At 44.8% G+C, this 16,650-nt stretch overlaps 1 protein-coding gene across 1 annotated transcript in view; it reads right to left on the bottom strand.

Moving 5' to 3' along the window:
- Positions 1-15,029, bottom strand: part of ctdp1 (CTD (carboxy-terminal domain, RNA polymerase II, polypeptide A) phosphatase, subunit 1) — an 86,682-nt gene extending 71,653 nt beyond the window's left edge. The window contains exons 1-2 of the mRNA XM_060904984.1: positions 14,409-15,029; positions 1,187-1,270 (exon numbers count right to left, since the gene is read on the bottom strand). Coding sequence (XP_060760967.1) covers positions 1,187-1,270; positions 14,409-14,653 — 329 coding nt within the window. The 5' untranslated portion in view covers positions 14,654-15,029. The remainder of the gene's footprint in view (positions 1-1,186; positions 1,271-14,408) is intronic.
- Between the last annotated feature and the right edge of the window lie 1,621 nt (positions 15,030-16,650).

The raw sequence follows: 16,650 nt of genomic DNA, 5'->3' as shown, positions 1-16,650 counted from the left end.
TTAACAAATTCAAGCCAATTTAATGGTCAACGTGCAACTCTGACACACTCTCGCTCGCTCACTCACTCTCTCACTCGCGCGCCCTCTCTCACTCGCGCGCCCTCTCTCACTCGCGCGCCCTCTCTCACTCGCGCGCCCTCTCTCACTCGCGCGCCCTCTCTCACTCTCTCGTGCGCGTGCACTCTCTCGCGCGCGCGCGCACTTTACGCTCGATCACGGAGGCTGCCATCTTTCAACTCTGAAGCGAGCTTACGTACAGCTATCTAACAAGTGCGTTCATTGGTTGTTACAGAGCGATGGGCCAATCACGTACCTCGTTTCATCTCAATGATGTAATTGCGTAAATGACGTAATTACGTCAATGAGATGAAACGAGGTACATGATTGGCCCATCACTCTGTAACAACCAATGAATGCGCTCGCTTCAAACAAAGAGTTGAAAGATGGCAGCCTCCATGATCGAGGCGTAAAGATGCAAATCCGAGGCTGCCATCTTTCAAACAAAGTCGGAACGAATAGGATACGAATGTAGATTTGAGGGAAAAATCGGAAACATTTTTTTTCAAGTTTTGAGGTGAAAAAAGCGGAATTCCGCGAATTCGCGGAAAAATCACATCCCTGCATCAGTGAGCTTTTAAGCGGTAGTCTCACGACCCGGAGAGTAAGCAATAAACATGGAGGACATGGAGTCGTTAGTGTTGCTGGTCTTGGTGCTGTGGCTTGTTGTCACCGACAACGCCAACAGATACTGGCAAGAGCGTATAGATGAGGCGAGGCGCATAAGGCTTCAGAAATTCTCTTAATTCTTCCGGGTTTACGGTGTTTACAGATCCCAGCGTGCTCGCGGGGCGTGTGAGGACACTCCTCCTCACCAATCAGTGCACAGGGGAGTGTCTGCTCACGCCCCTAGCCCCACTCGGCTCGCTTTGGCTCGCTTCAGCCCCACTCCAAAACCGTGTGAGTTTTGGGGGCTGAGCAGGGCTGAAGCGAGCTGAGTCGTGCTGCTCTGAGGTAGTCGAAACGCGAGCCGTGTCGGGCTGAAGTGAGCTGAAAAAGGGTAGTGGAAAAGGGCCATAAAGCCGAGATGTTACATCAGACCATCCATAATTAAAAAAAAAAAAAAAAAGAGACGTTAGTTACTGTGATCCAGAAATACATGTGGTTTAGATGTAGGGAGGAAACTCACTGAGTTAAGTCTTGACCACACTCTGCACACAGACCCTTCATCACAATGGGGTGGCTGCATTCTTCTATCCGTGCTATAACATCCCTGTTACAAACAACAAAAAGAGGAAGAAGAAGTCCATCACACACTCGAGCACAGACTTAAGCACACCGTGAAATTTAACCTCTGTATTGAAAACACACACACGAGCAATGATCACACACACATTATACCCAGAGCAGTGGGCAGCTAGGCTACAGCGCCCGGAGAGCGGTTGCGGGTTAGGTGCCATGCTCAAGAGCACTTCAGCCCAACCTCAGCCCACAGCTGCCCCATGTTAATCTAACCGCATGTCTCTGGACTGTGGAGGAAACCTCACACAGACGCAGGGAGAACATAAACCCTACACAGAAAAGCCCCTGTCGGCCACTGGGCTTGAACCCAGAACCTTCTTTTGCTGTGAGGCAACAGCGCTAACCACTACACCACCATGCCGCCCCAAAAACACGTGCAAGATCTGATTACACTGTTTCAACAGTATTATTAAAGCAACAGGGAGTCAGAATTCACCACCGCTGCCTTCTACATGAACGCAAACCTGTGGTTACGGACCCCGTTCCCAAACAAGCCCATAACAAAGTACTGGAAAGATCCTGGAACATGGGAGTCACTTTTATATAACAATTAGGTAATTGCTTAACAATTGTTGTAATAATAATTATAATTGTTCATTTATTGTTATATAAAAGTACTTTACACATCTTTCAATGAATTTATTTTATAATCATGATTTATTTATTTAATATACATGTATTTATCAGAAGTGAGGTGATGTTGGGTGCGGGAGGTTTTTGCATGACCCGATAAAAATAACTTCAAAAAGTAATACATGAGTAAAAGTTCACCAAACGCAACATCAGGAAAGTAGAAATTTTGAAAACCCTTTCACAGTCATAACCCTAATCCAGATGTGTTTTACTTCCATTTATGAGGGAAAGGAACATACACCCTCCCGACAGTCAGTGCGGTATTCGCTTGGAAAACACATCTGCAAATTGGTAGAATGAGTTCATCACCACATGCAAGATTTACAGTTAATCAAATGAATTGTATATTATTATTATTATTATTATATTATGAATTACTACAGTTCTGAACTTCAAATGTTAAAAGTCTGGCGTTTGGAGAGATGATGGAGACTCTTTTGGTGGAACACAACGGAGCAAAATATTGTGACCCTCTAATGTTGGCACCACTGGGGGTTGGCACTGGGTTTTTGTCCCCACTAGTGTTAATACCAAACCCACCACGCCCTCACCTTCGTTATCTTGTTCTAACTGTTGTTAGTTTTATCCGAATGGCAGCTGGCAACACGTTGTTACTTTGCACGTTTTGTTTATCTGAGTGCTAATCTTTGAGAAACTGGATTGGCAGAATGTCGCCTATGAAGAAAAGAATGTCTAATTACCCTGTGCCAAGTTAATATTCACTTAAGTGCAACTTTTAAAAGCCATAAATTGTATTTTATTTATTGTTTTTGTTGAGTGGTTTTGTTTGACTGTTGATTTATATCAGGGCTTTGAACCGGAATTTTTTTCCTATTGGTTCGTTCCGAACAGAAACGGAATTTTAACGTTTCCGGTTTTGGGTTCCACCATTAAATAGACGTTCCCGAACCGGTTAGAACAAAAAAATTTCGTTCCCGGAACGGTTAATTACGTTCCCTGCCAGCTGTTTAACAAATGGCTATAAAATTATGTCTCTGTCTCATCCAGCTTAAGCCAAATGTAGGCTAATTCTATTACAACCTTCATTAAATAAGACAAGAAATAATTCAAAACAATTATTATTTCAAATGTTGGCGATTTGGATTCTCAGTACGTCTTCCCATCTACACAAACAGAAAAAGTGCCAAAAATGAAAGAGAATTCGTTTAGTGTGTTACCAAAGGCTAGTCAGGCCCTATAGAGGGCTACCGCATGACGTCACCGCGCCGCGAGATTTTGTTAGGCGCCATATTGGAAGACCAAGTACACATCTATGCAAGTACATACATACATAAAACAAACTACACCTGAAATGTAGCCAGGGCCGGTTCTGCCCTAATCTGGACCCGGGTGCAACATCGCGCAACCCCCCCCCCCCCCAAAAAAACACCAGTCTAAATCAGGACAACCATCACATAACTATAACTATAAACATTTTACATCAACTATTTTAACTAAATGGGCTATAATAAATAAGCCTGCAGGCAGCCACGGCGGGCTGCCTCAGAAAACTAACCATTTGTCCTACCTTAAAACTCGTTTAGCATTTTCTGCCTCCTTTTTTGTATTTTCGACCCTCCGTTTATTTTCTTTCCTTTTCTGAAAACCCGATTTGTGTCCAGACATTTTGTTCTGCTACCAACGAACTAACTCGTCAGGTCTCGTCTCTCGAGCCCGCGATGATTCCCGTGGGAGGGGCAACAACTGATACATTTTTACAAACAGCCAATAGGGAGGTTGCATCGTTCAGGCTCTTCTTTGCTCAGACACTCAGTAATGGAGACGTGATAGTAGTCCACCCTCCCGCTCCCTCCATTCAGTCAGCAACCGTCACACAGGAAGTGAACCCCAGCGGGTCAGAGAAACTTGCGCAGGAGAAGAATGGCTTTTTTATTTGTAGGCTACGGAAACTTTGAGGAACGAAATAAAAACCGGTATTAACCGGTTACCATTATTTTTAATAAGCGTTTCTGTTCCGGAACATAAAAAATAATAAAGTTTCTGGTTTCGTTTCTGTTCCATGTGAAATAGAAAAAGTTCCCGGTTTTCGTTTTCGTTCCTTGAACCGGTTCAAAGCCCTGGTTTATATTTATATATTTTTTACGTTCAGTAAGCCCAGTAAGCGCAGGTCATAAGCTCATGTTGATTACGTCCCTGCCCTTTGCCCACACTGTCACTACGACTGATCATGAATGAAAATAAATACATACATAAATAACTCTGCTACATTAATGCTAATTAGGAAATAATTAACTATATCATGAGGAGAAAAAACAGGGAAAACTCTCACTCTCAACTTCTGTCAGGAAAGCAGTCCAAAAGACAATTTTTTTCTTGTCCACATTGTGTGTGAAGGAGAACACTTTACACAGCTGGAGACGAGACCTAAAACCTTCGAAACGGACACACAGGTGCTGTTTCAGTCCTGATCTTTTTCCTGTGATGACTGAGGAACCCCAAAGTAAAGGAGTGTTCACACGGCACATATTTGCATCGATGCTGCACCGATGTATTTTGTTGCGATATATCTTACACCGGTGTAAATTTTGTGGAGCGTTCACACGTCACAAACCTGCTTACTAGAGAGAAGCGTGTTCGCACCGGTGCAGCCCCACTTGTGTTCACACGGCAGTTTTTGCGACCGTGCTATACGATAGTAATAATGCGGAAATGAAATATGCGCATGCGTGAAAATGTACTTCCTTTTCCCGGTTGTCATGGCATCACCAAGCGCCGGGAAAACAATGTGGATGAAGACACCAGTGTTGCCAGATACTGCTGACGTTTTCCAGCACAAAATATGTTCAAATCCGCCAAAATGCACTTAAAACCACCCAATCTGGCAACACTGGAAGACACGCAGTTCTGTTGTTGTTGATATTCGCCATTTTGGAAGCGCAAAATACCAGGACGCAAATTATGCAATGCCCGTATGTAATCAACTCTCCTGACGCGTAGCGAGTCTACCCCTGTAGCGTTCAGACGGCCCATTTTATATCGGTGCTGCCCCGCAAACTAGCATTTACTCCGGAGTAAATTTCTTAAACCACCTCCCGAGCAGGGTTAGATTTGCACCGGTTTAAGCAGCTTTCAGGGGCGACACCGCTATAACTTTGTACCGTGTGAACGCTCTAGCGGGGCGGCCCCGGTGCTACACCGGAGTAAAAGTTGCCGTGTGAACACCCCTTAAGTCTGAGTGATGCAGTGGCAGGACTGGAGGAGTCACCTGCATCTTACAGATCCTCACCACAAACACGTTCCTTCAAACGCAAAAGGACATTTTGCATGATAATGAGATACTGACAGAGACTTCCTGGAAGCCCCGCCCCTTAACCGCTCATCTCGTACGCTCTCGTGTTCGGTCACAGTAAATGTGGAGAAGATGCTGACTTCATTAACGTGAAATAAAATCTATCATTGTATGTTGGGGTGAGCTAAAATTAAACAAGTAGCCTATATATTTAACATCGGTTCAGTTTTATTTATATTTGGGACGGATTTTGACCCATAAAGATTAAAGAAACTGACACCGACACGTCATACCCAACACTTTACAAACACTGACCAGGGTTTTTTCTAGAAAAATTTAGTATGAGGGCGCTCACCATGGCGAGGGAGCAAAGCGGGGGGGCGGGGGATGGTGCCGGTTGTCCCCCCCGCCGTGCAAAGCCTTTGAAAAATGCTCCAATGGGACGTTCTGAGTATCTGAGAGGGAAATTGTAACAAATTGTCTGTCAACATTGAAAAAGGAAGAAGTAATCTTCTTCTGCCCCGGACAGTCTTTGGCTTTCTTCCGTTTCGTGCCGCGGGATGACATCTTTAAATGCCCAAGTGTCAACAAAAACAACTCGCGAACTACTTCTGTCAAAAGCTCCCGCGCCGGTGGGTGAAAGGTCATTCAGTCTCGAGAAATCTCACTCTACAAGTCAGCTGACCTTGTATGCAACCCATGTCAAATCTCGCGAGAGCAGCCGCAACAAGTAAACAACTAAACAACATGGCGCCTCAGTCTGGAAAACGCCAATTCGGATTGTTTTTGCACCATCTGGCGGTGTATCTACTCTGATTGGAATATTTTTGGAGTAATTATAATGGATTTGATGATCAGACACATTGTCATGTAGTGCTGCTGGGATGTTTTCACGGAGTCGGTAAGGGGGCGCACGCCGAGAGTAAGAGAGCGCAGCGCCCCTGTTCCCCCGTTTAGACGAAAGCCTGCTGACGAGAGTCAGCGATGGTGTGATCTCGAACCAAAGTGTCTTCATTCGTTCCTTTTTCACAGAAAGCCATGTTTGGATGGATGGGAAGAGAGTTTATCAGCTGGACGTCTGTAAGAAACGTTTTAAACGTCTCCTCAGTGATAAAACTCTCACATCCAGACAACAGGTTGTATTTACCATGGACCAGGACGATCACGCTTCATTCGCAACATGGCATCTGAGTGGTCGCTGAGCCGAGACGAGACAAGACGCTGGCTCTTATTTCAAAAGTTCCAGCGAAAACTTGAAAATACAATAAAATTTATCACAGAGAATAAAAGAAGCACCTGTTTTTCTTGACTCAGGACATGTTTAATATCTCCGGGTGTGAGGGGCACCGATACAGATATGCACACTTCAAGAATAAACACAGCAAGTCGCAGCAGTCAAAGACCTTTTTTTCCCCACAAACATGAGGAGACAAAATCACAGACGCGTGGCCGATTAAAACTGACTATCCAAGATAGTGCCGCGGCCGGCTGCCTCAGTGTGTTGGTGTGCATTGCTTCGTTTTATTTTATTTTATTTGTAAACTGAGTTCACTGCTGCGATACTTGAAGTTCTTTCACCAAACAGCTCATGAACATCAGGGGAACAACTCCAGGAGACGCATTACCAACTTTTCTTGTGTCTTCCGTGTAATTATTGGACATTCTGGTCAAAGGTGCTCTCACTTAATGAGACACCAGAGGTGATGGAAACGTGCTGGTGCGCCTCCGCAGACTTCACACGCCACTACCGGTGATATTCCTCTCCAACGTGTGCTCACTGTGCAACAAACCGGACGAACTCCAGCTGCTGATGGGGACTTTTCTCCATCTTTCGTTTTATGCTTCATGGAGACGTAGCTATGCGGACTCGTACCGGACTCTGCGCTGCAGCTAGCCGGCTTCCAACTTATCAGAGCGGACCGTAACACGGATCTCTCTGGTAAACCGAAGGGCAGCAGAATCTGTTTTTATGTAAACGGCGTCTGGTGCGGTAATGTGTCGGCGATCCTGCAGCACTGTTCTCCCGACCTGGAATCATTTATCATTAACCGTAAACCCTTCTCCTCCCCGCACGAGTTCACTTCATTCATTGGTGGCCGACCAGACACTGAGTGTGGAGCAGACGAACCCGGTCTCCCCAGTTATTGTCCTCAGCCACGAACTACCCAACTACAAACAGGTTATTCAATGCCCGACCAGAGAGGAGAATATTTTGGCTCACTGCTACACTACAGTCAACAATGCCCACCACGCCATCCCGCACGCTGCACTGGGCCACTCTGACCACGTCACGGCCCACCTGATTCCTGCATACAGGCAGAAATCCTCACCTCCTCCATCACCATCTGGCACGCTGCTGCCACTGCCAGGGACGAGGGCAGACTGCAGCGCATCATCCACTCTGCTGAGAGAACGATCCACTGCAACTTTCCATCTCTTCAGGCAGCGCTTGAAACTAACGGTGTCCCGACGTCCCGGGGACCATAAAAAATGTCATCGGGACACAAAATTATCATATCTGGGACAATCCCGGGACAATGGAAAAAAATAGATCTAGAAAAAAAGTTCTACATTAATATTATTTACAAAGCCGTAACACATACGTAGACATTCACCTAATTTGTCAATTTTAATTTTAAAACGTTAACAGCGAAAAATACATAGTAGCTACACTTTCGATGCACCTGCATCCGTAGGCTACAGAGCAGCGCATTCTGTTCTAGAATCTTCGGCCGGAGTCCGCATTATATGGACTTGGAATGGAATTGCTAGCGCACACGCTGCGCCGACTCTTGCCAGAACAAAAATGCTGAAGTGGTTGAAGCGGACCGACCGCGGGGAAGAAACTGAAAGCCCAGACATAACGTCTCCGGGACCTTCAGGATCCAAAGTGTCATCGCCTGGTCTGCAGGCAACGCTAGCAACTGAATGAACTTAATGAACACTGTGAGACACGTTATAAAATACAACAGGAATGATGTGGATGATATTGACGGAAGATACCGTTCAACAGAATAAGTGAGTTTTCTTGGTGTCTTTCTAGTTCAGAAAGTTTAGTCAGTCAGCAGCACAACTAGGCTCGGACCTGCTGGCACTATGCTGATGTTGCTAACATTCGCACCCGGCAGCGAAAGTTCATAAAATGGATAACGGAAAGTTCATAAAAATGGATAACGGTAATGGATAACGGTAATGGTGAAAATTATAAGTTGGCCTTATAAGTGCCAACAGATATTCAAGGTATAAGTAGATGAAATGAACATAAAAGGGGTCTTATTTTCAGCTAAAGTGTACTGCAGATGTAGGGAGTTGAAACATTTTCTGAATGAGCTAGTTGGCCCCTTTAAATAAACGGGTATCTATTCATACAGTGAGATCGCCAAAGTTTAATAAACTGAAAATGCAATAACTAATTTTGAAGTAGATGATGTATAGGACACGTGTCGCTTGTGTCTTGTGACTTATTGTAAAAATGATATAAAGGGTTCAAAATCGCATAGTTACAAATATAATAGTAACTTCATATGATAATATTAACCACTGGTTATTTCAGAGAGGAAAAAAATGGGGACACTATTGCTTCCATTCGGGACAATACAGCACAGAATTCGGGACCACTGGGGGACACAAAGAAAAAAAGTTAATTTCAAGCCCTGTCTTCAGGACCTGTACGAGTCCAGGAGCCTGAGGAGAGCAGAAAGGACCGTGGCCCCAGACACAAACTTTTTGAAATCACTCAACTCTGGTAGGAGGTTGCGGTCCATTAGAACCAAAACCTCGTGCCATAAGGGCGGCTTTTTCCCCACTGCAGCTGCCTCATCAATAAGGTCGGAGATTCCACTGACTCGAACCTCACACTTCCAACCTGTGACATTAATGCACTGAACTGTGATTCTGATCGTCTCATGGTCATGTCTTACATCTTCATTCTGTGAACTTTTATTGCACATTCCAGCTCACACTGGATAGAACAGCTTGGTTATTATTTAACCCACTGCACACGTTCTCCTCTTCACACACATTTATGTCATCACTCTTCTTCGTGTTCCCTGTTTTTTGCACATTCCGGGACATTCTATAGAGCTTGGTCTTCAAAACAACTCATACACATACTCAAATTTGTACATTTTAGATTCTTCTTCTTATTATTATTATTTATTTTAAATACTTTTGTCATTTTTTAAATGTTCTTAACTGTTCAAGTACCAACCACCAAAGCAAATTCCTTGTATGTGAAAACAAACTTGAATTAAATTGCGAAAATGATCAGAGGAGAACCGAGTTTGGTGGAAATCAGTCGTAAATGTTCTCAGAGGATGAAGACAAACATGTCTGTGAAGGTTCTCCGTCATCCAGGTCATCGTGAACTGTAGGTGCTAAAGAAGAGAACTGGACTTGCTTGAGTTTCACCTCTCATCCAAAAGGCTTCTTCAGTTCTCTCTGACTAGTGGGGAGTTCCAGGTACAGTGGTGCTTGAAAGTTTGTGAACCCTTTAGAATTTTCTATATTTCTGCATAAATATGACCTAAAACATCATCAGATTTTCACACAAGTCCTAAAAGTAGATAAAGAGAACCCAGTTAAACAAATGAGACAAAAATATTATACTTGCTCATTTATTTATTGAGGAAAATGATCCAATATTACATATCTGTGAGTGGCAAAAGTATGTGAACCTCTAGGATTAGCAGTTAATTTGAAGGTGAAATTAGAGTCAGGTGTTTTCAATCAATGGGATGACAATCAGGTGTGAGTGGGCACCCTGTTTTATTTAAAGAACAGGGATCTATCAAAGTCTGATCTTCACAACACATGTTTGTGGAAGTGTATCATGGCACGAACAAAGGAGATTTCTGAGGACCTCAGAAAAAGCGTTGTTGATGCTCATCAGGCTGGAAAAGGTTACAAAACCATCTCTAAAGAGTTTGGACTCCACCAATCCACAGTCAGACAGATTGTGTACAAATGGAGGAAATTCAAGACCATTGTTACCCTCCCCAGGAGTGGTCGACCAACAAAGATCACTCCAAGAGCAAGGCGTGTAATAGTCGGCGAGGTCACAAAGGACTCCAGGGTAACTTCTAAGCAACTGAAGGCCTCTCTGACATCGGCTAATGTTAATGTTCATGAGTCCACCATCAGGAGAACACTGAACAACAATGGTGTGCATGGCAGGGTTGCAAGGAGAAAGCCACTGCTCTCCAAAAAGAACATTGCTGCTCATCTGCAGTTTGCTAAAGATCACGTGGACAAGCCAGAAGGCTATTGGAAAAATGTTTTGTGGACAGATGAGACCGAAATAGAACTTTTTGGTTTAAATGAGAAGCGCTATGCTTGGGGAAAGGAAAACACTGCATTCCAGCATAAGAACCTTATCCCATCTGTGAAACATGGTGGTGGTAGTATCATGGTTTGGGCCTGTTTTGCTGCATCTGGGCCAGGACGGCTTGCCATCACTGATGGAACAATGAATTCTGAATTATACCAGCGAGTTCTAAAGGAAAATGTCAGGACATCTGTCCATGAACTGAATCTCAAGAGAAGGTGGGTCATGCAGCAAGACAACGACCCTAAGCACACAAGTCGTTCTACCAAAGAATGGTTAAAGAAGAATAAAGTGAATGTTTTGGAATGGCCAAGTCAAAGTCCTGACCTTAATCCAATGGAAATGTTGTGGAAGGACCTGAAGCGAGCAGTTCATGTGAGGAAACCCACCAACATCCCAGAGTTGAAGCTGTTCTGTACGGAGGAACGGGCTAAAATTCCTCCAAGCCGGTGTGCAGGACTGATCAACAGTTACCGCAAACGTTTAGTTGCAGTTATTGCTGCACAAGGGGGTCACACCAGATACTGAAAGCAAAGGGTCACATACTTTTGCCACTCACAGATATGTAATATTGGATCATTTTCCTCAATAAATAAATGACCAAGTATAATATTTTTGTCTCGTTTGTTTAACCGGGTTCTCTTTATCTACTTTTAGGACTTGTGTGAAACTCTGATGATGTTCTAGGGTATACAGCACCACTGTATTTATCCTCAAGTGGACCCTAAAGAGAGTCGTCGACCCTTTCGGTCATCCTGTCAGCATTCGGGTCACTGGAGGCCGGGTGTGAACGGTGTTACTGAGGATGACTGAGAGGGTCGGTTTGGGTCTAGTCTGGTTAACACCAGACCGTATCACAAGTGAAATATGGTCTGGAATCTGCCTACTGAATTTCTCGTAGGGGAGGTGTGGTTTACGATTGTCAACGGCCGTTTATTGGACGTTGCGAATGTCTATCATTTGGCGTATACGTAGCCCATGGCCAATCATGGCAGTTGTACCCGGTGACGTAGTTAGAGCGACGAAGAGGCGAAGAAGAGAAGGAAAGAGAAAGAGAAGGCAAAACAAAAATAGGAAAACAATGGCACCGAACAATTACTGCCGTTTGTGCAAGACAAATATGAGACTTTTACCAAACCCTGTTGGGAGCAAGGCAAAGGCATCTGTCTTCGTGTCAACGAAAGACTGTAACGCCAAACGCTGTTCTTTTTTTAAAACAAACTTTCGCTCTAAACTATTCAGAACAGTGTCTAAAGCTTGATCGAAAGTTTGGTTCGTATCGCTCGCCACCATGTTAAATGTGATCCGTAAACAGTCCCAAATAAACTACACTCTTCCGTTTGTCGAGTAGTACACGTCACCGTCTTTCCACCCCTCCCCACTCTCTGATTGGCTCCCTAACTCAGGCGAGCCCTTAGACCAGGGGTTCCCAAAGTGTGGTGCGCGCACCCCCGGGGGTGCGCAAGCTGCCACTAGGGGGTGCACAAGATAAAAAAATGTAATGGCGATTTTTAACTCTTCTTCTACGCCGTAACGGTTCTGCAGTAGTTTGTGGCTTCATTAATTAATTCATTCATTCATTCGTGATGCTCAACTGGTTGAAATCGGCAAAACTAAATGCCGATCGGCAACTAAACATCGGCAAAGACTGGGAGATGTTGAGAAAGATTTGAGGCTGAGACTGTCTTCAATTACCCCAAACATCGGAGAGCTCTGTGCCAAGATGCAGGCCCATCCGTCGCATTAATATTGGTATGTATTTGGCCAAATGGCATTGATCTTGCTAAAAATATATACTGCTACTGAAAATAGGACCTATATAGCCTACTGACCCACCCACCGTCTGTCTGTCTGTCTCTCGCTGCAGACTGAGCCGCCAGCGCTGGCTGCACTTCACAATCAGATGGATCCTCTTCTTTATCTGTTCCTGATATGCTCCTTAATTGTTGTATCTCTTTAAAATTCATATGTTCATAATTATCATTGCTATTTTTACTGTTATTATATGTTAACTTTTTTGCAAATTAAATTCATTCTCAATTCATTTTCATAACCTTGTAATGACAGGGTTGTGTTGCTAGTGTTTTAAACACGGATGAAAATCCTATATTTTCCCCGTATCTGGCTGGTAGACTACATGCCTCGATGTGATCTCCCTTTGTAATGAATTTGCGCATTTACCGTGTTGCAGCGTTTTAAAACTGTTACATTTCAATCAAATTCTATCTAATTCAAATACGAGAGCGCATAATATGTTAATGTGATTCGATGTTCTCATTCGAGCACGACGTGCTGCCTTTGTAAGAAAGCTTTGGTGGGGGTTTTTTTCCACTTTTGTGGTTTCCTGCAGGTGTGGCAAACAATGTTTATCATTTAGCACGATTAAAAGATGCTTCCCTTATAAGAAAGCGTGCGTTTTTTTGAAACTGGGGGTGCGTCAACCTGGTTGGAGTATGGACCCTTTTCACGTGACGTCACGACAAACGCGGCCGCCATTTTGGACGTGTACTACCAGTAGTTTACCACAGCCAGCATTGAGGAACGGCAGCAAAGAAAGTTTTTACTTTCAGCAAGACTTCCATCATGCCACTATATTGTTGTGCACCTGGATGTAGTAACCATCAACAAACAAGGCAAGGGTTATCATTTTATCGGATCCCGACGGAGAAGATGGATAGCAGCCATTAAAAAAAATTAACAGATTGTCAGCCCTCGGCATACCAACGCTTGTGCAGTGACCACTTTGTTGGAGGTAAGACGAATAAAATTAGCCAGAAAAGGCATTACATTGCTGTTAACATTCTGTGGCGGCGAGTGTGTAACCAAATAGGTTAAAATAACCCATTGTAACCTCTTTGTTCTTCTGTAGTAGCTATTGTTGACTAGCTAATGTCAACAACATCGTAGCTGGTATGTTACTGTAGCAATGTTTACGTTCAGTCATTTGGATGACTGTTAAAACCTTTCAGTCTCAAGTTTTTCCTTTACTGGATTTACTAGTTTACTGTAATTATGATCTGGCAGCTATTTACACCGGATCCTAAGCAGCGCGCTCCGTAACCTCGGCCGGAGCACTCCTGGAGCAAGCCGGAGCGCGCTCCGGAACCTCGGACGTTGGCGTGTATGTGTATGGCGATGGGTTTTTAACGACATGGGTATACAGATCCTGTGGGCCGAAGTCAGGTAAAGACGAGGGCTTCGTGTACTTCCGTACGTCAGTGAACAATCCTGGTGGAAGCAGGTAAACGTCGTTCTCTAAGCCTGCTAACCTCAATTTTTGCAAATCCCTCTCCCTCTGCTCGCCCTGTAAATGCCCTACGTCGCTGGATAGTGAAGGTGTTTTCTGCATCTCGCTCCTTTTTCTTTTATGTTTTTCGTTTGTCGCCTTCCTCGCATTCAAACCGGTTCGAGCCGAAGTCCACTACAGGTCCAAAATGGCGGTCGCGTTTACGAAGGTCACGTGACTGAAAAGGGTCTATAGAAGGGGGTGCGCGGCCAAAAAAGTTTGGGAACCGCCGCCTTCGACCATAGTTTCCATGCCGTCTTTTCAGATCGGAACGACTGTGCAAAGCAGCGCGGGATTTCCCAGGCGAGTTTGGGTCCACTTGAGGATGAATATCTGGAACTCCCGACCAGTCAGACAGAACTGAACCGTCCTCAAGCACGTCCAGTTTCCTACAGAGGAAAATAAAGCCACAGTAAGAGGCGAGCCGAGGATCACCTCATCCCAGGATCACCTCATCCCAGGATCACCTCATCCCAGGATCACCTCATCCCGGCCGAATACAGCTCAATATGTAAATGAAGGCAGTGACGCAACACGGCGGCTTCCCCCCGGAAGTGAGTAGTTTCCCCTGAGCGGGAACAATAGCAGCAGCATGTGAGCGTTTCGGCGCTTACCCGGGAGATATGACCTCTCCGAGCTGAGAGCACAGCTCCCTCACCACTCCGGCGCGGTCAGACTTCACCTTCTTCTCCAGCAAGCGCCTCTTGGGCTGCTCCGAGCCGGACTCGGTGTCGGTGGGAACCGCCACACACAGCGCGACCACCGAGTCCACCTTAACCAGCGCCCCGGGCTCCACCTTCCACTCCCGCAGCCGCACAGCGCGCGCTCCCGCCGGCAGCCGGATCTCCGTCACCTCCATCCTGAGGCCCGCAGCAGCAGCAGCAGCAGCGCGGAGTCGGCGGGCTTCTCCGCGAGCTTCACCGCCAACACTCCGAGCCGCCCGGGCTAACGGCGCTCCGCTTCAACACTGACTACAGAGTCAACAAAACGCAGCGGGGCACAAAACACAGCAGCACCGAGTCCACACACCGACACTCCAGCGGCCCCGCCCACCGTAACCCGGAAACAAAACTTCCCTTCTGGAATTCGAGCTGCCGCTCTTTTTTTTTTTTTTTTTTAAACGCAGAAAAGCTTATTAAAACAATAATAATAATGTTGTATCGCTATAAACTGCGATATGGTTTGTTTTTACGCTCAAACAAAACTGACAGACGAGTCCCGTTTCAGCTTCATCTCTCCTGCAGAGTTGATCCCGGAAGTGCCGTGTGTACTACATTACCCACAATCCTTCACGCAGCTAAACCAATGGCAGGCGTCACTACTGTAAGTGCGGAAGTAGTCAGCTGAGAGTTGATTGGTGGCTCTCATTGGTTCAAGCCAAGCCAACTTTATTGTCAAAGATACTCGACATACAGCACAGATGGGATTTCAGTCCTCTCTGACCCACGGTGCAAACAGGCAATGCAATACATAAAAATAGAATAAATGAAAAAAACAGTATAAACACTCTAGATAGAAACTGGACATACAACCCTGATTCCAAAAAAGTTGGGACAAAGTACAAATTGTAAATAAAAACGGAATGCAATGATGTGGAAGTTTCAAAATTCCATATTTTATTCAGAATAGAACATAGGTGACATATCAAATGTTTAAACTGAGAAAATGTATCATTTAAAGAGAAAAATTAGGTGATTTTAAATTTCATGACAACACCACATCTCAAAAAAGTTTTCTCTTTACAACAGTCTGTAAACGTCTGGGGACTGAGGAGACAAGTTGCTCAAGTTTAGGGATAGGAATGTTAACCCATTCTTGTCTAATGTAGGATTCTAGTTGCTCAACTGTCTTAGGTCTTTTTTGTCGTATCTTCCGTTTTATGATGCGCCAAATGTTTTCTATGGGTGAAAGATCTGGACTGCAGGCTGGCCAGTTCAGTACCCGGACCCTTCTTCTACGCAGCCATGATGCTGTAATTGATGCAGTATGTGGTTTGGCATTGTCATGTTGGAAAATGCAAGGTCTTCCCTGAAAGAGACGTCGTCTGGATGGGAGCATATGTTGCTCTAGAACCTGGATATACCTTTCAGCATTGATGGTGTCTTTCCAGATGTGTAAGCTGCCCATGTCACACGCACTAATGCAACCCCATACCATCAGAGATGCAGGCTTCTGAACTGAGCGCTGATAACAACTCGGGTCGTCCTTCTCCTCTTTAGTCCGAATGACACGGCGTCCCTGATTTCCATAAAGAACTTCACATTTTGATTCGTCTGACCACAGAACAGTTTTCCACTTTGCCACAGTCCATTTTAAATGAGCCTTGGCCCAGAGAAGACGTCTGCGCTTCTGGATCGTGTTTAGATACGGCTTCTTCTTTGAACTATAGAGTTTTAGCTGGCAACGGCGGATGGCACGGTGAATTGTGTTCACAGATAATGTTCTCTGGAAATATTCCTGAGCCCATTTTGTGATTTCCAATACAGAAGCATGCCTGTGTGTGATGCAGTGCCGTCTAAGGGCCCGAAGATCACGGGCACCCAGTATGGTTTTCCGGCCTTGACCCTTACGCACAGAGATTCTTCCAGATTCTCTGAATCTTTTGATGATATTATGCACTGTAGATGATGATATGTTCAAACTCTTTGCAATTTTACACTGTCGAACTCCTTTCTGATATTGCTCCACTATTTGTCGGCGCAGAATTAGGGGGATTGGTGATCCTCTTCCCATCTTTACTTCTGAGAGCCGCTGCCACTCCAAGATGCTCTTTTTATACCCAGTCATGTTAATGACCTATTGCCAACTGACCTAATGAGTTGCAATTTGGTCCTCCAGCTGTTCCTTTTTTGTACC

The sequence above is a fragment of the Neoarius graeffei genome, chromosome 22 (genome assembly GCF_027579695.1).
Source record: "Neoarius graeffei isolate fNeoGra1 chromosome 22, fNeoGra1.pri, whole genome shotgun sequence".
Taxonomy (NCBI): Eukaryota; Metazoa; Chordata; class Actinopteri; order Siluriformes; family Ariidae; genus Neoarius; species Neoarius graeffei.
Note: the sequence above shows the minus strand (reverse complement) of the source record. Positions and strands in the feature narration are given on the sequence as shown.